The sequence below is a fragment of the Pituophis catenifer genome, unplaced genomic scaffold (genome assembly GCF_029215685.1).
Source record: "Pituophis catenifer annectens isolate HBS135680 unplaced genomic scaffold, rPitCat1.0.hap2 SCAF_1, whole genome shotgun sequence".
NCBI lineage: Eukaryota > Metazoa > Chordata > Lepidosauria > Squamata > Colubridae > Pituophis > Pituophis catenifer.
This window is the reverse complement of record NW_027256881.1, coordinates 84,993,494-85,013,292: the sequence shown is the minus strand read 5'-3', so window position 1 is coordinate 85,013,292 and position 19,799 is coordinate 84,993,494. Positions and strand designations below refer to the sequence as shown.

Sequence of the window (19,799 nt, the reverse complement as noted above, 5' to 3'; positions counted from 1 at the left end):
AAAATGGCCATGTAATATGAATGTTTACTCTTTTGTTTTGAATAGAAAATCTTACTGTTTTTTCCTTACCACCAGTTAACTGGGTGAACAGAAAATGACTATTGACAGGAAGGAAGCACAATCCATTTTCAAATAGAATGGGAACAGACATACCTGAACTATTGTTTGTGGGCCAACTTATATACTTAGAATTAAAAAAAAAATCTTCGTGGAAGTAAGTTTATACTACATTAAGAGACTGGATTACTACAGCAACATGAAAAACCAGGAATGTGAACAATTCTCTTTCTGTCTTCCAGAATGTCTTTTTTGGAGAATTGCCAACTCTACTTCTCATAAATAGTACAGGAATTTCATGTAATATGTGAATTTGGCAGTAATTACTACAATTCACAGTTATGTTTATGATTGTATGATTATGACCTCTAAATTATCCATTGGGGGTTACAGTTTTGAGTACAACTAGATTATATGAGTTGTACAACATTAAAATCGCTAAGTGTATCTTTATTATTTAGGACTGCAACACAAATTCCTTTTTTTAAAAAATGTGATGAATTTAAAAGAAGCACCAAGGGTTCTCTGTAATCATGAATCAATTGAAAAATATGCTTAGAAAGTTTAAAAAAAAATGAGACAATAAGAATGCTGTGAAAAGAACTGATGATCTTTAATCTTGCTTAATCAGACAATAGTGATAATCGGATTTTCAAGCCAAACTCAAAAGTTCAACAAAGACGAAATATACATGGACATTCCCCCCGCCCCCCGTTTTGATAGTTGAGCTATATTTAATTGGTCCTTAAATCAGTAAGAACAATGTAAGATTAAGAGGATAATTTATATTGAAATCAGGATTTATTTCTATCAGAATAGGAAAGGTCATGACAGGAGTTTTCGGGGGGGGGGAGAAGGGGGCTGGCAAATCACATAGAATAAATTGGCATTATATTGCTACGTTTGGGACTACAGTAAATATTTGTTGTAACAAACTAATGGGATAGAAGAGGGTGTCCTTTACACTGAAATGGCTGTTCAAAGGCACATGGGAGTTTATGCACAAGTAAAAATGTCAATATACATATGTACAACAACAAGTGGATTTTTGTTGAATCTGAACAATATCCAATTAGTTTAAAGTTTTATTGCATTTGCAAATAAAACTCTTACAGATGCAAGTCTTCCCTGCTTGAGCACACCACCTGCACATGGATGGATTCCTACCATAACAGTGCTTTGTTTCCCTTTCCTTTGCTTCTTTGACATCACACCAGTCAGCCTGGGGAATGGGAGCCTTGCCCACATTTATTTTTGTTCAATCTATCCTTCCACAGTGGACAAGAGCAATAATGGGGATCGCTAAAAGGAAGTTATTCTGTTCCCCAAAGAACCTGTTGCACTGAACATCTCCATGCTAAGGAAGCAAAGGGACAAAGCAGAACACTATTATATGAGAAAGATCCTTTATCACAAGAGTCAGGGAACACACAATCTTTTATTAACCTAGAATTTGAAATATTTCTTGACTAAAAGTATTCAGTGTTGCAGTTTAGCAGCATTTGGAATGATTCAGGTTTTGTCCTTTGCCTTAGCAAGTTGATGGCACGCTTTAATGGGAAAGGGATTTGCTGCTGTAGACATCTATTAAATCCTCCTCTAGGACCATGAGAAAACTACCAAAAGGGGCTTTAAATTTACAGCCTTTGTTGTGTGTGGTTATGTGGAGCAAATGGTCAGTCTACTTTTATATTATCTTGTAACTGTATTTGTGAATATCCAATTAGTATAACAGTAAAAGGTGGAGTGCTTTATTATGTGGATCCTAAATATGGTGGTTTATTACAAGCCGACGACATTGTTTACACTAAAAATTGTCTTATATTAGCACTTATTTATCCTTTTAATGTACACAGTAAAGCTTAAGGACCTGAAATACACAAGGGCATGTACTGCAGTATTACAATATATGTGTATTATTTATCCTTTTTAAAGTCTGTACATACTACCATTTATTTTTGTCCATGTGTTCTCTTTAGTTCCTAATGATAAAAGATACGTATTTTTTTCAGCAATAAATGATCTCTGTCATGATTTTTTAACGTTGGAACTTTTATTCCTTTCTTTTGAGAAATTAAAAATGTATCAGAATTACTTTATATGTGTGTACTTAGAAATAAGATCTCCTGAGTTTACCTAGAGCCTAGCCATATGCCTATATAAATGTATACAGCATTATACTCTAAAAATATTTTAAACCAACCTAAGTGTGATTTAACACAACAGAGGCTGTTCAAACAGAACTATTTGTAACAAGAAACTGAAGATTTGAACTAGGCTTAAGAAGATTAAAATAAAATAATTAGGGGAGGGGCTCCCAGATGATCTATGTTAGTTTTGAGGATGGTTAATGTGGCGGATTTTCTTTTGAGTGGAAGTTAAGCAGGATCAGGATAGATTATTATGTGGATGAAAACTTCCAGATAATTTCAAGGCTGTGGGTTAGAAGTAAAACAATCTTGAAGAACATATTTTTCCTGCACTGTTGCCAAGAAAACCATAGATGTGTCCATATAGTCTAAGCTAAGGCTAGTTTAGGCAGAAAAAATCCAGATAACCACTGGTATCATAGATCTTTTTTGCCTTTCTTGTGTCATCTAATGATTATCCAAATTTTTGCAGATTTTATAGATTGTTTCAGATATGGTACCTTTAATAGTTCCAGGAGTCAAACTCAAATGAAAAGTTTTGTTCGTGCTCTCTGAGTTTGGATGTTTGCTTGCAGATATTTCATTAGCCAACTATATTGAAGATATTGTTGATAGTATTAATGTGTCCTCTCTAGTTGTTCCTTGTTCCAAGATCAGAGAGCACCAAGAACTCTACAGTCCAACCCGAAAGTAGTGTCTTCTATTGGAATCAAATGAAAGAGTTATTCTCTATTTTTCCTTTTTTTTACAAGTTACAAAAATATAGCTATACAGCACCATCCACAGACTAGCCATACTTAGAATATTGTGCAATATTGGAGGAGTATTAAAACTTCTTTGAATTGTAAAATCCAATTTTAACAAATTTTGGTTGTGATATAAAGTTAAACAATTAAGAATTAGTGCCTTCCCTCTCTCTTTTCTGATTGTTTTTATTTCATCTTTTTACATTGTAATGTTTGAAGGCAGATACAGTCTGAGATCCTGTCTGGTCTAAAAGCAGGAATATATATAAGCAACCTAGTTTGATGTTAATATTATAAAGCAGGGAACTCCTGTAAATATTCAAACTCATAGTTTAACTTTTTAAAGTTACTTTTAACTTTAGAAGTTCTTTACACATAGACCATATATTTACCATGTAAGTCACCTCTAGGCAAGATGAGTGACATGTAAGTTTACTAAATAAATTAAATAAATAGTAAAGATCACTTTAGTACAGTTAAACTCAAAAACAAACAAAAACATCATGCCACACAAACTTTTTGCATTCTTTAACAAAGTAACTAAATTAAAGTGGGCCAGCAAAATTTGTGAACATAGTATATATTTGACTTCAGTGAGGCATTTGACAAGCTAGTCCACAGCTTACTTCTTGGTAAGATAGAAAAATATGGAATAAACAGCATCACTACCAGATGGATTCATAACTGACTGACCAACCACACTTAATGTATTGTCCTCATTGGAATCACATCTACATGGAGGGAAGCATGCAGTGGAATACCACAAGGCTCTGTCTTCGGCCCAGTAAGTTTTCAACATCTTCATAAACGATTTAAATAGATAGAAAGGGAACTCATCAAATTTGCAGACAACACAAATATCCAACACTTTAGAAGATAGGCTCAAGATCCAGAAGGATCTTGACTAGACTTGAACATTGGGCCCTACCTAACAAAATACAATTCAGTGATGAGAAAAATAAGATCTTATATTTAGGCAAGCAAAGCCAAATGCACAGGTATAGAATAGTTGATACCTGGCTTAGCAGCAGTAACTCTGAGAGGGATCTAGGAGTCCTAGTGAACAATCATTTAATACAACAGTGTGATGTAGCTGCCTAAAAAGCCAATGTAGTCCTAGGCTGCACTCCCAGAGCATCAGGATCATGTGAAGTGTTAGTACCACTTTATGCTGCACTGGTAAGGCCACACTTGGAATACTGCATCCAGTTTTGGTCACCACAATAAAAAAAAATATATGTTGAGACTCAGAAACTGAATAGAGAAGAGCAACAAAGATAAATATAGAGGACAGGAGGCTAAAGCATAGTTTGAAGAGTTGCAGGAACTGGGTATGACTAGTCTAACAAAGGACTCAGCATGACATAATAGCAATTTTCCAATATTTGAGAGGCTGTCAGAGAGATGGGTTGACCTATCCTCCAAAGCACCTGAGGACAGGACAAGAAGTAACAGATGGAAGCTTTACAAAGAGAGATCCAATCTAGAATTAAGTAGAAATTTCCTGTCAGTGAGAACAATCAGTGGAATGGCTTGTCTTCAGAAGTACTGGGTGCTCCATCACTGGAGATTTTTAAAAAAGAGACAAGACAGCCATTTGTTCAGATTGCCTATATAGATTCTCTGTCATCGAGGCCACGGTTGTCCCAAAGGTGCTTTTTTCCAAGAGGCAACTGAACTTTGTTTTTTCTTTGAAGACGTTTCGCTTCTTATCCAAGAAGCTTCTTCAGCTCTGGCTGGATGGTGGGAAATGGAAGCATCTTGCCACAGCCGAAGAAGCTTCTTGGATGAGAAGCGAAACGTCTTCAAATAAAAAACAAGAAATTCCAGTTGCTTCTTGAAAAAAGCACCTTTGGGATTTACTCCGATTGGTATAGTCTCTCCTGCTTGAGCAGGAGGTTGGACTAGAAGACCTCCAAGGTCCCTTGCAACTCTTGTTATTCTGTAATTCAATATTACAAACTGTAATATTTATAGTGGTTTAATAGTCTTTCACATAGTGACGCACATCACTCAGACAAAAGACCACGTGCAAAAAACGCTACATCTCATCTTTATGGGCACTTCCGGTATACCAAAGGGTTTTTTTTCCCCCTAATAAAGAGACATCTATGATATCAACTATGCCGCTCTAGCCCTTTCTAAACCGTTGCTCTTTTCTACCAATACTTCCGCTGGAAAAGGGAGAGCGCATTATTGAGGCTTATGATTTTGTTGGGATTATTCCCGGCATGAACACGTTATTATTGCATGGAAAGAAAAACTGTATACTCCATTCTCTCTTGACGATCTTCCTTGAGCTTGCTGGATATTGTAGCCAGCCGATTTATTTGCTTGCCCCCCCCTTTTCAACAACAATTGGTATATCCCAAGATGGCTAGAAGTGCACCAACGAGATCGGAAACTAAGAGCGACAACTTCGGGAACACTGACGATCCGTTTCCGGAACCGGAAAAACGGGAAGCGGCAAAGCGCGTTAGGTGTGGAGTTGCCCGTTTGAGAACTCGGCTCGCGAGTTTCCGTAGAGCATTCGACGCTTGACGGCCATTAGCGTCGGAGACTCGCACAATGGTGAGCGGTGCGTGAAGTTCAGGCTTGAGCAGGCTGACAGTCTTGGGCTGCGGTTGTCAGTTCTCCCGCCCTTTTATGGAGGAAGATGGATAATCTGAGAAAGAAATGTCGGAATTCTTCCAATTGACGTTGACAGAAATGGTGTAGGGCAGGGGTCCCCAAACTTGGCAGCTTTAAGACTTGTGGACTCCAACTCCCAGAATTCTCCAGCCAGCATAGCTGGCTGGAGAATTCTGGGAGTTGAAGTCCACAAGTCTTAAAGCTGCCAAGTTTAAAGACCTCTGGAGTAGAGTCCCCTGCCTGGGCGGAGGTGGGGGGGGGGGGAGTGAGTGGGTTGGACTAGATGACCTACAAGCTCCCTTCCAATTCTGTTAATCTATCTCACAAGTGGCAGATCATTTATGAACCTGCTGTAACTTGGGGGGAAGGGACATTTTGGGATGGGTGAAATCCAGGAAAATTCAGATAGAGGCACCTGCACATGATGCCCTGTAATTCCAAGCAGGCACTGAATCTGAGGCCGTGCTACTTAGAAACGCAGCGAATTGAAATATGCAGCTGTGCTGAATGGACCATTAATGAAAAGGGTATGGAATCAAGAACAGCTTTGCCATTTGAAAACTTACAATATTTTTTTTTTTTTAAAAATGGATATATGACCAGATCAATTAGGATTTTGCCGGCAGGAAGCCTCCCACGGAAATCCAAGTGGTGACAGCGTCTGGATGCTACACATGTTTTATGGCCTCACAAAGCAACACTGAAAATCTTAACTTTTTTTTAGGTTTTCAGGAAATAATTTCCTGTGAACAGATAAGTTTTTCCAAATTATGTGAAGCCATTAGATATGTGGTTTCCACAATCTGTCACCACTTGGATATCTGTGTGAGGTACCTACCTGGTAAAGGTAGCTGCAAATTGCACATGATATGGGACTTAACCAGGAAAAAGTAATCATAACTATCCTCTCCTGTCTTCTTTCATGAAGATTGGAGTAACTGTGACACTTGGAAGTATTTGTTCACCTTACTTTCCTAGATGCTGTTAGGGTGGAGTCCGATTCTTATACTGAAGGCATTGTGTTGGTTGCTGATTTGTTTCCTGATGAGATCTAAATTACTTATTATTTTTAAAATCTAAATGGTTTGTGTTGGGATTAACCGAGCAAATGTCTCCTTTATAATTTCCATTGTTCCCCCTCCCTGATATGCTGGGATTAGCTGATATGATTTACTTGCGATGAAGGTTGTCTCTTGGCAACTTGCATTTCCGTCTTCTCTGTATCAAATTTACTGGAACTGTGGAATCTAACTTCATTGTTTGTATTTTAGGAAGGCCTTAAAACAAAACTTTTAGGGAAAAGTTCTTTTTATTTTAATTATTGTCCTTTTTGCTATCTTTGGCTTTGATTTGGTTTTATGCTTTTTGTTATACACTTAAGAGATATTTCAGTAGTATGTAGTATATAAAGTCAAGTAATTTGAGAATCATCTCAAGTTATAGGCATAAAATTTACCAAGAGTTAGGCATAAAATTTACCGTTTCAATAGGAAAAACATTCACTGTGGAAATTCTCTGCAGTGGGATGATCCAAACATATCTGTGACAGAAAATGTCTAGAGCTCTACAAACTACTCTGTGTTCTGGACAACCCTGGAACCAGACAAACCATCCCAACAAAGCTCAAATCAATCTATTCTGGTTACATTTAACACATTTTAAAAAGCTAAAAGAATTCAAAATACTTAATATGCATCAGTTAACTAAATAAAGATGAAACAGATTTGTTTATTTATTTGGTCTTTGTGATTGCCCAGATCAGAGTAATGTGACTGTGCAGCATTAAAAATTGTTTGTTTGTTTTTTTCAATTATATTCCTAGGGAGGATTTGAATAACCTGTTTTTCCTAGATAAACTGAAACCCTTATCAGTTTTGTTCCATTTTCAGAGAACTGTCTCTTGTTTTGTAGCCTCACAGACGGAAAAAACCTTTCATAGAAAAGAAAAAAGCTGTAACATTTCATGTAGTGCACAGAAGTCAGAAGGACCCTTTGACGGCGGATGATAGTGCACCTCAGAGAGTTCTGTTGCCTACATTAAAGGTAATAAGAAATGACAAAGCTGAAGAAAAGCAGACTAATGCTTACTTTAGGTAAAAGGATGGGGAAAGACTATCCTGCTTATGGATTGACTTTCAGGAGACGCTTGAGTTGACCATTGTGGGGAAATGATACTGCAGAAAAAATGTCAAGACTATTACTAAGTGTTGTATCTTTTTATTTTTGATGAATGTATTTTATTCTCCTTATGTACACTGAGAGCATATACACCTAAGACAAATTCCTTGTGTGTCCAATCACACTTGGCCAATAAAGAATTCTAATTCTATTCCTATTCTACTCTACTCTACTCTATATGTTTTTTCTAATAGAAGAATTCTGAATTCTCTGAGCATCAACATTGCTACAAAGATGTGTAGAAAGTAATTGGAAATGCTTTTTTTCTTTTGTTTGACAGCAACATTAGCTAAATTCATTCATTTTCTTCTTCAATGCCTTTAGAAAAATGATGAAAAAAGAAAAGAAGAACAGCGGAAATATGGAGTGTTCTTTGATGATGATTACAATTACTTGCAACATTTGAAAGAAGCTTCAGGACCTTCTGAACTTGTTCCATCAAGCTTCCCAAATCAAGGCAGGATTGTAGTGTCTACAGAAGGGGAGGTAGAAGATGAAATTCAATATATTCCAGTAAGTAAAAATGTTCTTGGCTACCGTGGTCGTATTTCCTATAATTACTATTATGTATGTTCAAATCAAACTACTAGTAGTTCTTAAATTTAAAGTTTACATTTTTAAACATGTTTTTGATTTTCGCATACCTTTTTCAATCACCCATTGAATTCTTTTATGATAGATCTAAAAACAACCTCATTTTGATACATTAGTGCTGCTAATAAAATTATTGACAGCATTCCAAACTTTTTTATTATAGGACAGAACAGATTTATACATTGTATTATTGAAAAGAATATGCTAGAAACTCAGTTGAGGACACTTGGTCTCTTGAACATTTTAAAAGAAAATGCTACATATTGTTTGTTCTTTAGGCTCCCACCATTAATCTGCCCTCCTCAGTATTTGCATCAGAATTTGAAGAAGATGTGGGACTATTAAACAAAGCTGCTCCTGTTCCAGGTACTTCATTTACACTACATTTTTAATGTACACTTATATTTCAATGTGTAAAATGAAACTTTTTCCTTAAATTTTTTTAAATCTGTCCTTCACATTATTAGTGATGTATATATGATTTGAGGAATTCTGTTACTGTCCTAATCTGTAAAAAGAGATAAATTATAAGGGTTTCATAGGATAGCTGTTGTTTGCCTTGATGGATACTTTGTGCCACTGAGGCAACACATTATTTTCATCAAGGCAAGAAGACAACACTGTTCACGTTTCCATTCAATTCAGTCTGAAAAATTTTTGAAAAATGCTCAGGTGTGATCTGAGGGTAACAAGAGAAAGTAATTTTCTAACTATTTGCTACTGTAGTGAGTTATTTTTTTCTGTTTGGTAAATAACTTGTGTTCAGGGAAACTGAAAGTTCTGAGAAATTACTTTATCCTGTCAAAACTGCTTTTTTAACGTGGTCTTTTATCTAACAATAGGGCCTAGACCGGATCTTGATCCCGACATTATTGCAGCACTAGATGATGACTTTGATTTTGACAATCCAGATAATCTGCTTGAAGATGACTTCATCTTAACAGCTAATAAACCTGGAAGCCTAGAACAAGAGAAGGAACTCTCTTGGTAATGGAATGAAAAACATACTACTATACTTTTATTATCTTACTCAGTTTTCTCCTAGGGAGGGAATCCCAATACTGGGTGTATCAAAATTATTCCACTCTTTATACCTTTTTCAGGTCTTGATTGATTACTATTTCATTCTTAGTTATATTGTACAGTAGTACATGAAAAATCATGAAGTATTAATCAGCATACTAGTAAAATGAAGTGTAAATCTAAGGAAGCCAATTAATGTATATGCTATTGCCAGCTTATCTGAAGACGAAGATGCTTGGGAAGATGTGGAGGAGGAAGAGGATGGAGAAGATTTTCAGAGTGATGAAGAATATGATTCTGAGGGTCCTTTGTCAGATGACAGTGATTTTAAAGGGAAGATGAAAGAATTTCTCTTCATGGAAGAAGAAACCAAGAGCCGTTTCACAGAGTATTCCATGACCTCTTCAGTCATGAAAAGAAATGAACAACTGACACTTCTGGATGAAAGATTTGAGAAGGTGAAATAAACTTACAACAGTTATTGTAATTATTGGCATATACTTGGAAAATATTACTTAATTTTAATTCTGATCTCTTAACACCCCTTGTATGTAAAACTATTGCTCTATTAATGTGCTTATCTTTAAGAATTTTAAGGAGTTTTATAATACTGCATCTAATGCTGTGACTTACCTTGACTTGTACCTTATTTTTTGCCTTAAAAAAATTAGTTTTTAACACTTTAATATTTGCCAGTAATGATGGTTTTAGATATTTATTGTTTTAGTTTTGTTGTATGCCATTCAGAATCACCTGTTTGTGAGATAAGTGGCTATATAAATTAGATAGAAAGGGGATCACTGGGATAACAGTAACTTTTGTTTCATGAGCTTTTTTCATCAATAGAAAATGTTGGTTATATAAAGGGGAGGGAATGTAAAATAATTGTCCTCAAATACATTTTAAATTTGTTTTAAAATGTATTTGAGGGTTGTGATCTAAGTTTGTTATTGAAAGCATATGGAATTGATTTAAATATATATATATATTTTATATTTAGTTTTTCGAACGATTTGATGATGATGAAATTGGACCACTGGATAATGCTGAATTAGAAGGTTTCATCCAAAGTGACAGTGCTCGATTACAGGAAGTTTTGAATGACTACTTCAGAGAGAAAGCAAAGGAGTATGTAAAGTGTTCTTACTGGATAGTATGTTTCTTAGAAAATTTCTGTGTACCTGTTCAACAGTGAACAGTTTATAGATAGAACAGTAATATTACTAATGTAAGACCTGTGGTTTAAAGCATAATTAACTCAGTCCTTTAAAAGTAACTTTAGGAAGTATTGCCTCATGCCCGAACAGCAGTGTAGGCTTCGGCCAAGCTTTTCTTCTCTATGTAGAGTTTGAGCAATGATTGTCGTAGATTTATTTTATTTTATTTATTTTATTTTGAATTTGTATACCGCCCTTCTCCCTGAGGACTCAGGGCGGTGAACAGCCAAGTAAAAACATCAAGTACAAATATTAAAATACAGTTAAAATATACATATATAAATTTGGCCCCATTAATTAAAAACAATAAACAAAACACTTAAAAACACTTAAAAAATTAGGCCAGCCCGGCTTGCTGGAAAAGGAAGGTTTTAAGGGCACGGCGGAAGGCACCGAGGTCTTGGATTCTCCTTATCTCTGGAGGCAATTGATTCCAGAGGGTAGGTGCCCCCACAGAGAAGGCCCTCCCCCTGGGGGTCACCAGCCTGCACTGTTTGGCTGATGGCACCCCGAGGAGGCCCTCTCTGTGGGAGCGCACGGGTCGATGGGAGATCGTCGGTGGCAGCAGGCGGACTCGAAGATAGCTAGGCACTATGCCATGGAGCGCTTTAAAGGTGATAACCAACACCTTGAAGCGCACCCGGAAGACCACTGGGAGCCAGTGCAGCTCGCGCAGGAGCGGTGTTACATGGGAGCGCCAGGCTGCTCCCGTCACTACCGCGCTGCTGCATTCTGGACCAGTTGGAGCCTCCGGGTGCTCCTCAAGGGGAGCCCCATGTAGAGAGCGTTGCAGTAGTCAAGGCGAGAGGTGACGAGGGCATGAGTGACTGTGCACAGGGAATCCCGATCAAGAAAGGGCCGCAACTGGCGGATCAGGCGAACCTGACAAAAGGTCCCCCTGGTTACAGCCGTCAGATGTTCCTCCAAGGACAGCTGCCTATCCAGGAGGACTCCCAGATTGCGAGCCCTCTCTGTGGGGGCCAACGACTCGCCCCCAATAGTCAGTGATGGAGTCAACTGACTATATCGGGATGCCGGGAGCCACAGCCACTCAGTCTTGGAAGGGTTGAGCCTGAGCCTGTTCCTCCCCATCCAGATCCGCACAGCCTCCAGGCACTGGGACATCACTTCAAGGGCATCGTTGGGGTGGCCTGGGGTGGAGATGTACAGCTGGGTGTCATCAGCGTACTGGTGGTATCTCACCCCAAAGCCACGGATGATCTCGCCCAGCGGCTTCACATAAATGTTGAACAGGAGGGGCGAGAGGACCGACCCCTGAGGCACTCCACATATAAGAGGCCTTGAGGTCGACCTCTGCCCCCCTGCCAACACGAACTGCGACCGGTCGGAGAGAAAGGAGGAGAACCACCGTAATACGGTGCCCCCCATCCCCAACTCTTCCAACCGGTGCAACATGATACCATGGTCGATGGTATCAAAAGCCGCTGAGAGGTCTAACAGGACCAGAACAGAGGAACAACCCCTGTCCCGAGCCCTCCAGAGATCATCAACCAATGCGACCAATGCCGTTTCCGTGCTGTATCCAGGCCTGAAACCCGACTGGAACGGATCTAGATAGGATGTTTCCTCCAAGAATTGTGGAAACTGTCGCGCGACCACACTCTCAACAACCTTCGCCAGGAAGCGAAGGTTGGAGACAGGACGATAGTTGGCCAATATTGCCGGATCCAGGGACGGCTTCTTGAGGAGAGGCCTCACCACCGCTTCTTTCAAGGCGGCGGGGAAGTGACCCTCACTCAACGAAGCGTTGATAACACCCTGGAGCCAGCCTCGTGTAACCTCCCGGGAGGCCAGTACCAACCAGGAGGGACACGGGTCCAGTAAACATGTGGCCGCACTAAGTCTCCCCAAAATCCTGTCCACATCATCCGGAGTCACAGCATCAAACTCCTCCCAGGTAACATTCTCAAGACTATTCCTCGTCACCCTGCCCTGATCTACCCAGTCAGAGTCCAAATCCCCCCGGATCTGAGCGATTTTGTCATACAGGTATTGTCCGAAATCCTCCGCCCTGCCTTCCAAGGGATCCTCCCGCGCTCCCGGATGGAGCAGGGAGCGGGTTACCCTGAACAGGGCGGCCGGACGATTCCCTGATGACGCAATAGAGGCGGAAAAGTAGTTAAACTTTGCCGTCTTTATCGCCACTAGGTAGGTCTTAATATGCGACCTTACCAGTGTTCGGTCAGATTCAGCGAGACTGGCCCTCCAACCGCTCTCTAGGCGTCTTTTCCGGCATTTCATCTCCCTCAGCTCCTCGGTGAACCAAGGAGCCGCGAGGGATCGACACCGGGTCAGAGGCCGCAAAGGCACAACTCGATCCAAGGCCCCACCAGCCGCCCGATCCCAGGCAGCTACCAGGTCCTCGGCCGAATCGTGTGCCAGATCTTCAGGAATTGGCCCAAGCTCCGTCTGGAACCTATCAGGATCCATCAGGCGCCTGGGGCGGATCCATCTAATTGGGTCCGCCTCCCTGCGGCGGGGTGTAGCAGTTTGAAGGTCCAGACGAAGGAGTGAGTGATCTGACCATGACAAGGGTTTCATGTCTATATCCCCTATAATAAGACCACTCAACCACTGGCCAGAGACAAAAATCAGGTCCAGCGTGTGTCCCTCCCTGTGCGTGGGGCCATGAACTAACTGGGTCAGGTCCATGGCCGTCATGGAAGCCATGAACTCCCGAGCCATCTCTGACGTTTCACCAACGGACGGCAGATTGAAATCACCCATGACCATAAGCCTGGTGTATCAACTGCCACCGTGGCTATCACGTCGAGTAGCTCGGGCAGGGCCGTTGTCACGCGGCAGGGAGCTAGGTACGTAAGCAGCAAGCCCATCTGAACCCCATGACCCCATCTCACAAAGAGGGACTCACACCCGGCAATCTGTGGCACAGTGGTCTCCCTCGGACCCAGACCTTCGTTAATAATAACCGCCACCCCCCGCCCCTCCCCTGGGCCCTCGGCTGATGGAATGCTCTGAAGCCTGGTGGACACATCTCAACCAGAGGGACCCCTCCCTCCGGGCCCAACCAGGTCTCCGTAATACCCGCCAGGTCCGCTCCGCCCTCTTGAATAAGATCGTAAATGAGGGGGGCTTTATTTACCATGGACCTGGCGTTGCACAGCATCAGCCGGAGGCCCAGGTCCTGAGTATCTGAGCCACCTAGTATCCGAGGGGAGCCTTGAGGACCGGGGCGCGCAATCGCTCTCAAGTAGCGAGTGCGCACCCCCGGCACAAGATAAGGTCCTCTGCTCCCGCCATATCTGCCCCTCCCATCCACCGTGCTGATGACATCCCCAATCCCTCGTCCTGCGCCCTCCAGACCGTTACCCTGTGCCAGGCTGGGCCCTGACCTAGGTGGATTACCCCCCCCATCCCCTTTGGTCGCCCTCCCAGTTCCCCTTAAAAGATTATTAAAAACCCTAATTAAAAAACCCCTCAATCCCCGCTTTAAAACATGCCAAAGATGGCTTGAGCTTCATCTTTTCTGCTAATCCTAAAAGGAGGGAATCTTTTTAATTACTGGTATCTTTTTAAATTGATCTCTAGTGAGTTCAGTAAAACATCTGGTGATAAAATGAATATATTTTTAAAATAATTTTTAAATCATATGGCTGTGGTACATTTGGGGAAAGAACTTAGTTAAGACTTTGGTTATATCTGGATTGATTACTGATTACAATGTTAACAGGTCTATGAACCAGTTGTTTAGCAACCAGTCTAAGTTACAATATCCTTTCCAAAAGATACCTATGACACTGTTCCAAACTATGAATGCATTTTAGGAGCTCAGCAACCAGCCTGCATTTACAGTCATTTGCAATGGCTGGTGCCATCGCTGACTATTGGGGGCGAATCATTGGCCTCCACGGAAAGGGCTCGCAACTTGGGCGCCCTCCTGGATTCACGGCTGTCTTTAGAAGAACACTTGATGGCCATGACCGGGAGGATTTTTCATCAGGTTCGCCTGATCCGCCAGTTGCATCCCTTTCTAGATCAGGACTCTCTACACACAGTCACTCAGGCCCTGGTCACCTCTCGTCTGGACTATTGTAACGCTCTCTACATGGGGCTTCCCTTGAGGTGCACTCGGAGGCTCCAACTGGCGCAGAGTGCGGCCGCGCGGGTGGTTATGGGAGCGACGTGGAGTTCCCATGTAACACCTGCGCGAGCTGCACTGGCTCCTGGTGGTCTTCCGAGTGCGCTTCAAGGTTCTGGTTATCACCTTTAAAGCGGTCCATGGCTTAGGACCTGGTTATCTACGGGACCGCCTGCTACCACCAATAGCCTCCCACCGGCCAGTATGCTCCCATAGAGAGGGGCTCCTCCGGGTGCCGTTGGCCAAACAATGTTGACTGGCGGCCCCTAGGGGAAGAGCCTTCTCTGTGGGAGCACCTACGATCTGGAACGAGCTCCCCCTGGAGATACGGAGGATCCCGGATCTGCGCACCTTCCGTCGCGCGCTTAAGACTTTTTTATTTCATCAAGCTGGCCTGGCCTAAATCTTCTCCCCTTTTTAAATGTAAATTTTAATTTGTTTTTAAATTATGGGGTATTTTAAATTTGTTCAGCCAAATTATTTAATTAGTTTTTATTCTATTTTAAATTTTTGTATTTATGTGTTTTATCCTGTGGCTGTTCACCGCCCTGAGTCCTTTGGGAGTAGGGCAGTATAGAAATTTAAATAAATAAATAAATAAATAATAAATAAATAAATAAATAAATAAATAAATAAATAAATAAATAAATGTCCCATGGTCATATGACCACAATTTATGATGTTTTTGTCAAAACCCAGCATTTATTTCAGGTTTCTGGCAAAAAATACTTTATAATCGCAATGTTTATTTAATAACTCGCCACTAAAGAAAGTCATAAAATTGGGTCAGTCCCTTGATTATCTACTTAATGACCATACTGTCAGGTAAATAGCTAGTCTAAATAATACTGATTTAAGTAAGAAAAGCTGACAGGTTTTTAAAAATCACAGTATTTTAAAATTTAAAATTTAGCTTTTTTTCCTTCTGTATCTTTCTTTTTCTTTAAAAGTTGTGTGAAACTTGATGAAATTGAAACCGAGAAAGAAACAGAGTTGCCCTTGAATGAGGAAGAAGATGAGATTGAAGAAATGGTAACTTTAATCATTGAAAAACCAAAAGAAAAATGGGATTGTGAATCCATTTTAAGTGAGTGTTTGTTTGTTTGTTTGTTTGTTTGTTTGTTCGTTCGTTCATTCATTCATTCATATATATTTGTATTAGCTGCCCATTTCATATAGTTACTCTGGATGCCATGCACATAATAAAGAATATACTGTATAAAAACCATTAAAAACTTCACCCATGTTAGGTCAAGTTCACTCCTCACTGAACTCCAGAAACACTCCAGATATCTCTTAGCCCGTTTCATCTCCCTTAGCTGTTCCTTGAATCTTGGAAAGTGACAGGATCCATGAACCAGGAGAGGTTGTATGGTCATGATCTGGTCCAAAGCCTTGCCTCTTATTCCAAGTGACAGCCAGAACCAGAGTATGCTGCAGACCATTAAGAACAACCCCCATCTCTTCTGGAACCCTTCCGGGCCCATTAGGTACCATAGACGAACTGATCGAATAGGTCCAGCCTTCCTGTGATAGATAGAGGGCAGTACCAGAGAATCTCAAGGTTACCATGACAGGAGAGCCACAGAGAGGTCTTCCAATTCCAGATCACTATGCCACTGCTGCCACAAGAACAGAAAAACAAGAGGTTAAATGTGTGACCACTGGTCCTAGATGACCTGGGATAGGCCCACAGTTGTCATAGTGATTATGAACTCCTGAGGGACCCTGAAGCCCATTCCCAAGGAATGCAGATTGAAATTCCCCAGGCCTAGGGATTTCCACTATCAACCCTGAGATGGAGTCAAGGCGCTCAGGCAGGGATGTTGCTATGCAGCAGGATGCAGGGATTTCAACTGATCCTTAGACCCCAATTTAATGAACAGACTCTCACATCCAGTAACTTGTGGAGCTGTGCCCTTGAAAGCCATCAGAGACTCCCATATAACAATTGCTTCACACAGGACTCACATAGGCACATTTCCAAGAGAAATTTCCAGACTTAGTCACATCTCAACAATCCGCATCAGGTCACCCATAAAAGGCTTTCTTAATCTGGCATTTAATAGCAACAGCAATATGCAGAGTTACCTAGTTTGGGTAATAAAACAGAGAGTACTAAGGGCACCTCGTGCAGAATTATAAATATTTTTATAGGAATAATGCTACTTTTGCTAAGGGTCAAGTTTACTCATTTCCTTTAAGCAGCTTTTGCTTTTTTAATATACCTACTTATCATACACATTCATTAGCCTCAAAGACCTCCATAGATATTTTGAGGTTTAAAAATTGTTTATTAATAACATTTCAAATCAAAAGTTCAGGAGAAAATTAGTTTGTTAATAAGCTAACCTTTGATATTATGTCTTCTCTTTAAGGTACTTATTCAAATTTATACAATCATCCAAAACTTATTGAGGTGCCAAAAAAGGTGAGTGGAAGTTTCCATTACACTTTAAAGACTTATTATTGCAATGAATGGGATCCAAAGAATTATTAGCAGTATATTCAAAAAATTGACTAAGGGGATTTTTAATTTAATTACAGGTAGTCCTTGACTTACCACCATAATTGAGCCCAAATTTATGGTTTGTAATCATTGTAATGGTACACTGAAATATCATGTAACTGGATTCAAAGTTACAACTTTTTTATGATAGTTAAGGGAATCCATTTTCTCCAAAATGTTGCTGGAAACTGGAAATAAATGCCAGTACCTGGCAAAAAAAAGTCACAAATTGACTTCCCTTTAGATATAACAGGAAAGACGTGTTATGGTTTCCATCAGCCAGGGATTTGCCTTAGATGGGTCCCAGGAGGCAGGCCTTCTCTGCCAGGACATTCTCCTTATAAAACATTCTCCCCTTCTGAAAGTTAGGCTCACCCATTCCCTGCTATTCGTTTAGGAAGTTCTTCAAGACCTAGTTATATCATCCGGCCTTCGGGTTTTTGGGAACTGGAGACAATTTTAGTTGCCTCCATTGTGATTGCTATTCTTGCTGTCTCCATGAGGTTTGTATATTTTAAAATGTTTTGATAATATTCTTATTTTAATTATTTCTTTTTATCCTTTTATAATTATTGTTTTTATCCACCTGCTGTTTTATTCAATTGTTATACACCATCCAAAGTTATTTTGTGTGAGTTGAACAGCCATGTGTGTGTGTGTGTGTGTATGTATGAGAGAGAGATAACAAGATAACATATTGTAGAAATAATGTAGAGTTTGTGGTCTGCCTCTTTGAAAGTTAGCCCTTTCCTAGTAGTCCTCACCTCCAAAATCTAGATGCATATAAGTTAAGATTTAGAGGGAGGGAGGGAGGGGAGGGAGGGAGGAAGAAAGGAAGGAAAGGATTAAGCTTGGACCCAATTTTGATCCATCTTGTAATTTATCAAAGTGCTGAACAGGGATGAATGAGTGAATGAATATATACTGTATGTATAAGGAATTCATATATCAAACATGAATTAACATACGGTAGGTACCAATTTTTCCTCCCAATGGCACCTAAACATTTTATTCAGTTATTACCTGGCTTAGTATTTTGGCTTCTGCAAGTTTCATTGACCCAGTTAACTCATTGTTTTAAAATATTCATTAGTTCCATGTATTTTTTATAGCTTAAATCAATTAAAGTGTCTAAGAAGACAGGAATCCCACTAGATGTTCTGCCTCAGAGAGGACCAACAGCTAAACAGACTGAGTGCATGCAAAGGATTAATGACTCTGATTTGCCAAGAATATCCACACAGCCACGCTCTAAGGATGAGAGTAAGGAGGATCGGAAAGCTAGGAAACAAGCTATCAAAGAAGAGCGAAAAGTAAGTTTTATTTTAATTTTTAAAATAAATTATTTAATTAATTAACTTTATTAACCTGTAATTGACTGAAGCAAAGTGGATTACTGTTATGTCATAACTCAAATATATATTAAGTAATTGAAATGTTGCTTAGTGTATATATTATTCCCACAGGATGGAACTCAAAATAGATTATTTAGGATTCCCATTTAGGCACTGAATTTAGCTTTAGCGATATTGTGGCTTCATACACGTAGAACTTGCAATTGTAAAACCATCCCAATGAACAAAGAAATGACATGAACCTAATTAGAAGTTGTGCTATGGCAGGCCTAAGGTAAAATTAAAGGATAATATCAATAAATTAGTTGTTTTTCTTACATGGTAGAGACACAGGGGGATTTTAAAAAAATATTTTAAGTTACAGGTAGTCCTCCACTTACAACTACAACTGGGCCCTGAATTTTGGTCGTCTACTGCACCCTACTTTAAAAAGTATGAAGGGAATGATTAACATCTGAAAAATTAGGCCTCCTTTCAGTGCACTAAGCCTCTTCTGCCAAGAGTTCTGAGCCAGATATTGCTGACATTGTATCTGCAATGCTGATTGCTTTGAGAACACTTTCATGAAGCGGTACATTAATATTGTAAATTATTTCCCCATTAGGAACGCAGGATAGAAAAGAAAGCAAACAAGTCGGCCTTCAAGCAAGAGAAGACAAGGCAAGAGAAAGAGCTGCTTAACGTGAAACAGAATCTTCAAGGACTCAAGCTGTCATAATGGAAGAACTGCTTCTTGTTAAGGACGATGGCTATTTCCTTCTGGTTGCTAACTGGAAAAGATACTTTTGATTTAACACACCAGAAGAGTAAAAATAATGACAATGTGTTGTTTAAATATGTCTAACCACCAGTGTTTACTTACATGGAAACAGTTTTTGGTTACCACAACAATAAAATCAGGGTAATGTATTTCTATTTTCACAGCAACAATAAACCCCCTTTTCAAATTCATCTGTCACCTTTCTTTATAATAAAAGTAATTCACTTTTATAGTTTAAAAGGATGGTATGCCCAGTAGCTTTTTATGGCACTGAATGCTGGCCAATCACCAAATTCATTGAGTGCTCTTTACACCCCATGGAGCTGCGCATGCTTTATTGGTCATTAGGTGTCTCTCTTCCTGACCATGTCAGCAATGTCACAGTATGACAGCAAATGGGCATTGCGCCAATACCCAAGAAAATGCAGGAGAAACACTGGTATGGCCATGTCTTATGAG

The 19,799-nt window shown here is 40.0% G+C and overlaps 1 protein-coding gene across 2 annotated transcripts; it reads left to right on the top strand.

The window, feature by feature from the left end:
* The first annotated feature begins 5,413 nt into the window (after positions 1 to 5,413).
* On the top strand, positions 5,414 to 19,531 carry LTV1 (LTV1 ribosome biogenesis factor). 2 transcript variants are annotated; one of them, XM_070952107.1, is made up of 11 exons: positions 5,414 to 5,524; positions 7,496 to 7,627; positions 8,087 to 8,275; positions 8,635 to 8,722; positions 9,199 to 9,343; positions 9,594 to 9,837; positions 10,380 to 10,507; positions 15,667 to 15,803; positions 17,095 to 17,147; positions 18,338 to 18,538; positions 19,185 to 19,531. In XM_070952107.1, the coding sequence occupies exons 1-11, from the start codon at positions 5,522 to 5,524 to the stop codon at positions 19,296 to 19,298; spliced, it is 1,434 nt and encodes a 477-aa protein (XP_070808208.1). In that variant the 5' UTR covers positions 5,414 to 5,521; the 3' UTR covers positions 19,299 to 19,531. The 2 variants fall into 2 exon arrangements, with proteins under 2 accessions (XP_070808208.1, XP_070808200.1); XM_070952099.1 differs by lacking the exon at positions 5,414 to 5,524 and adding an exon at positions 5,976 to 6,111.
* Positions 19,532 to 19,799: the final 268 nt, after the last annotated feature.